Below are 8,665 nucleotides of genomic sequence, written 5' to 3' on the forward strand. Positions count from 1 at the left end.
ATCTTGGGCTATTGGGCCAGATTGGTTGTAGGCTTATGGCTATGTAGCTGGGCCTAAGCGAATGTGCTAACTCGCAAGTACCTTGTTTACCTCGTGAGTTGGCTCGAGCCAGCTCGTTAATTTAAACGAGCAAAAATTCTGGCTCGACTCATTATTACTGAGGCATGACTACCAAATGCAATACCGAGTTCATTGCCGAATCTAGAGCGCCCATCAATGTATCCAACGGGACGGCTGCTGAGCGCTAGAGTGCGATGATCTCTAGAAGAAAATTCTATAGGACTATATGTAAAAAGATTTTTTAAGATCCTATCTATATATCTATCTCATAATTTAATAGCTGGACTGAAAAAAAAAAGAAAAAATAGACACGTGTTATCGTATAAAAGAGGAGAGTAGTATAAAATTAGGTTGTATAATCTCTCTCGAATCGGGAACTAATTTACTGAACGCCATTTACCACGCCCCTTCGTCCGCCCGGCCGTCCCACGGCCACATTCAATGCCAGTGGCACTCTCTCAGTCAATGCATCACGCACACCCTGTTCCTAGCTTCCACACGTGCGTCCGTCCAGCTCCAGCCGTAGCCCCCCTTCGCCACCTCCGCTTCCAAGCCCGTAACGGTATCAAACGCCCAGCAGCGCAGCGCCGTGCAAGCATCCAATCAGCCAGCCACGCGCAGGCGCAGGCGCAGCCGCAGCCGCAAGAAGAATCCAAGCTCCCCCACCCGAACTCCACAGTCCGTGGTCACTCGCAGCGGCCTACAAAGAGCAAGCGGACAAGCGCCACGGGTATCTATTGTGACCTCATTCACGGGCCCGGGCGCCCGGCCAAGCAAAGAAGCCAACCCAAACCGCCTTTCTTCTTCTCCTGCTCCGGCGTCCTCCACGCGCCAGTTCCAGGACTACCACGCCATGGGGGAAGGAGGAGGGGGAGTGGGAGTGGGAGTGGGAGTAGCGGCGGCGAGGCCGAGGAGAATTTACGCGGTTCTCGCGGTGCTTCCGCTTCTCGCGGCGGTGGCGGCGGCGAAGTCGGGGGGAAGGTACCGCGCGGTGTTCAATTTCGGGGACTCGCTGGTGGACGCCGGCAACCTGGTCACGGAGGCCATCCCGGACTACCTCGCCACCGCGCGCCTGCCCTACGGCCAGACATACTTCGGCTACCCCACCGGCCGATGCTCCGACGGACGCCTCGTCGTCGACTTCATCGGTAAATTATGCGGCTTGTTGGGTTCTCTAATCTTTCGCCTGCGTTCTTGGTTACAGAATTTGATGGATCTGTGCATCTCGGGTTTGTTTGGGTTTCTTCGGTAGCGCAAGAGTTGGGGCTGCCGCTGCTGCCGCCGTCCAAGGCCAAGAACGCCAGCTTCGCGCAGGGCGCCAACTTCGCCATCACCGGCGCCACGGCGCTCGACACCGAGTTCTTCGAGAAGCGGGGGCTCGGTAAGACCGTCTGGAACTCCGGCTCCCTCTTCACACAAATCCACTGGCTGCGCGACCTCAAGCCCTCACTTTGCAACTCCGCCCAAGGTACACCCAAAAATGGAAGATTCACCAATTCTTTACCTTCTTAAAGTGAATTCCGATTCGCTCAATGGATTTTAATGTGATTTTGATGTTGATATCTCCTCTTTCCCCTTAATTTCCTCGGTTCTGAAGAATGCAAGGAGTTCTTTGCCAAGTCCCTGTTTATTGTTGGTGAATTTGGCGGAAATGACTACAACGCACCCCTGTTCGCTGGCAAGGACATCAAGGAGGCCTACAAGCTGATGCCCCATGTAATTCAGGGTATCTCCGATGGCGTTGAGGTAACGGTCACGTCTTTTTTCAGTTGTTCATCATGCTTGTTGTGTTGCTCTAATTACTTGTGCACGCCGCAGCAATTGATTGCTGAGGGGGCAAAGGATTTGATTGTGCCTGGAGTGATGCCATCCGGGTGCTTTCCGGTGTACTTGACCATGTACGCTGACCCAAAGGAGGGGCATGGCTCGCGTACCGGCTGCCTGAAACGATTCAACACATTCTCATGGGTGCACAATGCGATGCTCAAGCGCGCGCTGGAGAAGCTCCGTGCAAAGCACCCTGGGGTGAGGATCATGTATGGCGATTACTTCACGCCAGTTATTCAGTTCATACTTCAGCCCGAGAAATTTGGTGAGTTCCTCAGTTTTCTGTTTTGTGCTATCATTAGATCATATAGATATAATAATGTGCATTTGTTGATATGATCAGTTGAATCACTGAGCTGAGGAGTCTATAGCAGACTGGTATGACTAAGGATAAGCTTTTTAGTGCTAATTGTCAGAGACAGGTCTAACGTTTCCGAACATAATTCAACTTCACTGTGGAGTCAAACTGTCACCCTTTCGTTCTATTGAGATGCAATAAACTTCAGATCTAGATGTAGGTTCACCAAAGTTCTTCCCAAGTGGAGTACAATTAATCTTCTATGTGTTAAAGATGGTAAACGAAGTTACTTAAGTTATCATGTAGAATCTCTTATCCACTTCCAGAACGACTAGTAATTACTGCTCATGCTACAAACTGTATGAAAGCTCGTGTTCTTATTTGTGGTACGGGTTTTCTTCCTCTTTTCTTTATAGCTACATGAACCAAGAGCTCACCTGAAAATGAAATATATATATGGAAATGTTTATGTTGCTTTGGTACCATTTGCAAGAGAAGCTTTAACCTATTGTTAGAAAAACTTAAGAGCTGTAAAATATCTACATATTTTTGTAGGGGGTAGTACATTAAAGAAACGTGTGCCATGCCCATACCAATATTTGCTGCATGGCTGTATTACTGAATTGGGAGTTTCAATGGAAAAATGAAAATTATTCAAAGCAACATCTTGATTTCGTTAACTGCAAATATTGAGGGCTATGTAACCCTGGGGCTAACTGTTCTCTGTTGCTTTTTTAACATGTCTGAAGAACATCTTTTCTTGAAGTCCTATCACAAGGAGTATAAAGGCTAGGAAATAATTCGACTAGCTGACCCATCTGTGACCGACCTATATTTTTGGTATCTTAGTTTGTTTCATATGTCGTATTTATTGCTACTCTGTTAGCTACTCATTGGGGCATCGCATCGTAGAGCCCCCCTTTTCTCCAGAAATTTCTGAACAACATTCTGAATAAATAGAAAGGCATTGGGCTCATATTTGGTGACACGTCTTCAGCATGGTATCATATCGGTGAGACATCTGTGTCAGAAGGAGAATCTTCCATGTTATGCATTGTTTTGTTTTTCTGGACATCAAGCCATGGGCAAATTTGTCCATCCTTATCATCTCTGTATGATTGGCACAAGAGCTGCGTGGCCATCCTTTATTTTCTATAAAATAGAGTTTTGTGTGACCACAAGTTGATAAGAAGACACAATACCGCATTTATAAACAGGATGTGCATTTACGTCTAGCGATTAACATATGATCTTTTTCTCTCAAGTGAATGAAAGATCCTAATAAATTCTGCTCTCAATGCAGGTTTTTACAAACAACTACCTAGAGCATGCTGCGGTGCTCCCGGTAGAGGCCCTTACAACTTCAACCTAACAGCCAAATGTGGTGAGCCTGGTGCCTCGGCATGTGCTGATCCCAAGACACACTGGAGCTGGGATGGAATTCACCTGACGGAGGCTGCATATGGACACATTGCCAGAGGTTGGCTGCATGGCCCGTTCGGAGACCAACCTATCGTACAGTCATCTTGAGCGCGCAACCATTTCTTCTGTTGTACCTCCAGAGTGTATTAAAATAGCACACAAGAATGGAGCTGATAAGGTAGTTCCATATACTTACATGTATATGTCCTTTCCATTTCTTCGATTCCGTTACAGTCTGGTAAAGAGCTAAGATAGAGGCTATTAAAGCATGATTTCTTCATTCATCAGATGGTATAAGTACAAAATGTAATGCACAGAACAGTTAAATATGATACAGATTGCATTCCTCGGTAGTCCATGACTTCCTAATTGAAAATTAGTATGGTCCTCAACTGCAAGTTTTGTCCAAATATATTCTGTACCCTTTATGCACTTTCTACACAAAGTGGACACAACGATTTCCCTTTGATGTATGGGGTGAACATAGAGCGGGCTAAATGGGCTGGGTCTAATGGGTTGGCACCTGGTTTGGTACTGTGGGCATGGATCAAGCACGGCACAACCCATTTATAATCGTATTGTGTTGGGATGGCATGACGAGCTAGGCCGTGCTTGTGCTGGAACAATGACACGTTGGGCCCACATGACATGGCACACGACATGTCTGGCACAGCACGGCACGGCTTGACCTATCAGCAATGGTCAGCACGACACAACTTTAGGCAATTGGGCTAGAAATAGCCATGCAGCATACCAGCACACCACGAGCAATTGGGCTAGAAGTGGCAGTAGCAGGGCTCATAGGGATGGTCCGATGGAACATGTGAGCCCGAAGGCTCAAAGCTTGGCCTATAAATAGGCCACCACACCCAACCATCCACCATGGTCATACATCTCTATCTTGCTATTTTTTTTTCTACTTGCTAGTCACTTTAACAAATCAATTCCATTCATGGATCAAGATACCGAGGACTCACGAGCATGATCATTAATATGATAACATTATGAAAATATCTACAAAGAAATAGACATGAAAGAGGTAAGATTTGCTAAGTATAATATATGCAGTAATGAAATATGTGCAAGGTCTACAAGTGGAATGGGGCACTTGAAGAAGCACATTGCATGTTGCAAGAAAAAAATTTAAAGTTCATAATAAAATTATGTAATTTTTGGATCATAGGTTATACTCTTTTTTCTTCTAGTAGAAAGGTTTTTAACTAGACAGCCAATCAATAAAGCTCATTTTTAACTATTTTTCATATTATCATTGATTTTTTTTGAATTTTTTTCTATGCTTTTCGTAAATTTTCTTGAGTTTCTTTGATTTTTTCTGATATTTTCCTGGTATTTTTATTTTTATTTTGATTTTTCACATCCTAATATACTTAGCGGGCCAAAATAGACTTATCGGACCTACCATACCATAGACCTAAATGGGTCGTGCCTTGGATCGACTACTCGACACGTGAGCTAGCACGATACAATCCGTTTAGCTAACGGGTCAAACCGGACCATACCTAAACGGATTGTGCCACTTTCGGGCCTGGACCATGCCGTGATGGTCCATCCCTTTGGCCAGCTATAGGTGAACATGGCATGATTCCCGGAGAAAATCTATATTATTAAACTTGCTAGTGACTTGTATGGAGATTGTGTTCACGCGTGCTCTTCAGTTGAAAGTTACAAGTCTGAACATGATCTGTATGGTCTCTATTATATTCCATGCTTACTTGCCATATGTTGAACAGCTCACAGCCTAGAGTTTAGTGGGAAGACAAGAAGCTTCAGTAGCAGACTACCGTGGATCCCACCTTTTCTTTTTCCTAAGTGATTAGCTGTAGTGAAGTTTATCACATACTGATGGTGCTCATGTTTTGATAACCTTCAGCAAACAGAGAAAACTACAACTTTATTGATTTTTGTTAGTGCGTGCTTAGAAGAAGTAAGGCTAAAATTATGCATGGGAGAAACGGGAGAGATGATCAAATATCAAGTTACAAAGCCCAACTCAATCGTTTTGAATATTTGGCAAGGTTGGTAGTTTCTTAATTTATTTTCTTCTTTCCCATAAAAAGAAATACTACCTTCAGTCATAAGTACATGACGTTTTGAAGAAGCTTATGGTCAAACTTTTAAAGCTTTGTATAACTATATAACTTTTTAACGAATCCAGCATCAGATTTGTATCTATGCATTATTACATAATAGAGAAGGTGATAAAAAAGGTACAAAGCGGTCGAGGTCAAGAGAAACAAAACCGAGAGAAAGGGGAAGGCGTAAAAAAGATTGAAAACTTAAAAAATATATGAATAGATTTGTCTTAAAGTGCACTTTCATAATATCATAACTCTATTAGATTTATAAATATATCCAACAGAAGTATTGATCAAATATATTCGAAGCACCTCTCACGACAGGAGATGGCCTAGAATGGGATTAAACAAGCTCGATACACCCTGACTCATCTCCTCATGGTTCGTGGACAAACCATACAGGTCGGTCAGCTTGCGTGGTCCCACTAGGGCTGGCAATTGGACTCGTGGGTTCCTTACCTGCGGGTTCTGGGTTTGACGGGTTCAGATTCGGGTCTAAATTTTCACTCACGGGTCTGAAGGGCCAGGTACAGAATAGGATCGGGTCGGGTTTGAGTTTTAGATTTCGCCTATGGGTACCCACGGGTTGCCTAATCAGGCTGTGTAAACTGGAAATCCAAGCCACCGTAGTTCTGCACGGAGCCACAGACGCACGGTCACACGGTCACAGACTCACACATTGCAGGCCTACAACCACCCACAGACCCACTCCCGGTGGTCGTCGCCCCATGTTCACCAATCATCGCCGCGTCGCGTCGCTTCCTCCCCTGTCCGCGCCTGCCCTTGCCCGGCGATCTCACATCGCCAGAAGCAACCAGGTGTCGAGTGGAGCCGCAGCCTCCCTCCTCTAACCTTGTGTCGACGGCCCAGATCTGCAAAGCTGTCGTCACCCCGCCGCTGTCGGAGCTCGGATTAGCCTCACCGCGACCCTCCTCACCTCTCCCCAGCCTGATTCCACTGTTTTCCCCACCGGACTAAGCTCCCCAGGGTGTTCTTCCCCGATTACAGTGGCTCTACTTTGACCTCACCGACGAGCCGCCATGTCCTAGCTCCTCCGCTCGAATTGAGAGCACGGTGAGCTTCCCCGTACCCTCCTCGATCTTTCACGCACGCAAATTCATCCTTGGCATGATGTTGGCCTGGCTCTCCACGGGAGCCGAGCACCACTACACCTTCATGCTCGCCTCCGGCCACTCTCTAGGTAGGCCTACTGACTGAGAATCCCCCAAACAAATTCCTCTCCTAGTGTCGAGCCTTCTGCTACCCTTCCCTAGCCCAATGGCACTCCTGCTCGCCGCCGACAAGAGCAGACCATGCCGACCTCTCTTGTCACCTGAACCTGACGAGCACCCGAAACCTGATGAGTTTGGGTGCTAGTTTTTCCCGTTTGGTAATTTAGGTTTATGTCAGGTTGGGGCTATCGGGTTTCTGGTCGGGCATGGTTTTGCTCCACCCGGACTTGACCCGACTGTAGTGAAAATGACCCTATTAGGCCATGATTATGATTTTGGTGATTAACAATAACATAGTCAATGGGACTAACATGTTTGTCAAGAATATATGTTGGTAGGTCTCATGGATGTAATACATGAAGAAGCAACCGCAGTCGGGACAAAGTAGGACTGAATTGGAGAAGTCACAAGAAGATTTGCCTCATCGGATAGTCCAGTGCTCTGGGTGTTAAATTTACTGGAGCATATTTTACAAAGAGGAGAGAGGCCTAAAGACCTCACCGGAAGGTCTGGTGATAAGAGAAGATACATACCAGAACATTTTGTCCAGAGAAGGTTGCAACAATTGAAGTTGAAGATCAAAGCACTGGATGGTCCGGTGATCAATGTGTTGCACACATCGGACGATGAACAGTGCAAAGAGGCAAAACGAAGTTCAACGCATCAGATGGTCCGGTGATGAAGGCTGTGTACACTGGAGCATTATTTCCAGAGAGGGTTGCATTGGCTCGGTTGGATGAAGTCAACTCACCGGATAGTTGGGTGATGAAGTGATGTGCACAAGATGCTTTCACCGGAGCAGTTTACACAGAGAAGAAGGGAAGACTTGGATGGCTCAGGATAACTCACTAGATAGTCTGGTGATGGAGATGAATTATACACCGGATTGTCTGGTGTTCACAGTGTCTTGAGTGGGGTTCCAACGGCTAGTTTGTGAGAGTATACTCATCGGATGACCAGGTGTTAGTACTATTGTTCTCACTAGATCATCCGGTGTTAACAACTTTTCTGAGTTGTTGGGTTAAAGGCTAGTGCGCAGGTTTGAGAATATAAATACCTATCCACTTAGTTATTTGAAGTTGTGGCACGCCGCTAGAGTCTAGAGTAAGCCCATACACACTTGAGAAGACATCCAAGCCACTAAAATGCTTAAAGTGATTATCCAAGGTGACTAAGCACAAGATCACAGAGTGTTTAGTGCTTATAGGCCTAGAGAGAGTGTTGCTAGGTGATTGCTGCCTAGAGAATGGATCAAGGAGTGATCCAACCTTGTACCAAATGGTACAACAGCACCTTGGAGTCTTAGTGACTCGTAGGCAAGTTTGTTGACCCTGCGACTTGGTCTGGAGCGGCGGCAAGGCAATTGTGCGGAGACGCGAAGACCCTTGTCTTGGTGAACTCAAGCTCCGAAGTGATCACGACGGTAAGGAACCGGAAGAGAGGCTAGTAGTGAGACCTTGCCTTCGTGGCTTGGTGGCTCATCTAGGTGGAGGCCTTGTCTTTATGACTTGGTGGCTCAAGAGCCGTGACCGGGTGCCGACTGGGAGCATATCCTTTGTGGAGCTCTAATATAGACTAGGGGTGACATTCATATCATCGATACCACGGAAAAAAAATCCTTGTGCGGAGTTTACTCTCTCTACCTTATTTATGTTTCTACATTTACATTCTTGCAATTTACCTTCTTAAACAGGTTACAAGTACTTTGATCAGCAGAGTAGACACACTAG

General features: G+C 46.0%; 1 protein-coding gene across 1 annotated transcript; it reads left to right on the plus strand.

Annotated features, from left to right (window-relative positions):
• Window positions 1-592: 592 nt before the first annotated feature.
• Window positions 593-3,960, plus strand: LOC133883652 (GDSL esterase/lipase At5g45910-like). Its single transcript, XM_062323025.1, has 5 exons — window positions 593-1,208; window positions 1,313-1,528; window positions 1,658-1,806; window positions 1,879-2,152; window positions 3,489-3,960. The coding sequence occupies exons 1-5, from the start codon at window positions 914-916 to the stop codon at window positions 3,713-3,715; spliced, it is 1,161 nt and encodes a 386-aa protein (XP_062179009.1). The 5' UTR covers window positions 593-913; the 3' UTR covers window positions 3,716-3,960.
• The last annotated feature ends 4,705 nt before the right edge of the window (window positions 3,961-8,665 follow it).

The sequence above is a fragment of the Phragmites australis genome, chromosome 10 (genome assembly GCF_958298935.1).
Source record: "Phragmites australis chromosome 10, lpPhrAust1.1, whole genome shotgun sequence".
NCBI classification, from domain to species: Eukaryota; Viridiplantae; Streptophyta; class Magnoliopsida; order Poales; family Poaceae; genus Phragmites; species Phragmites australis.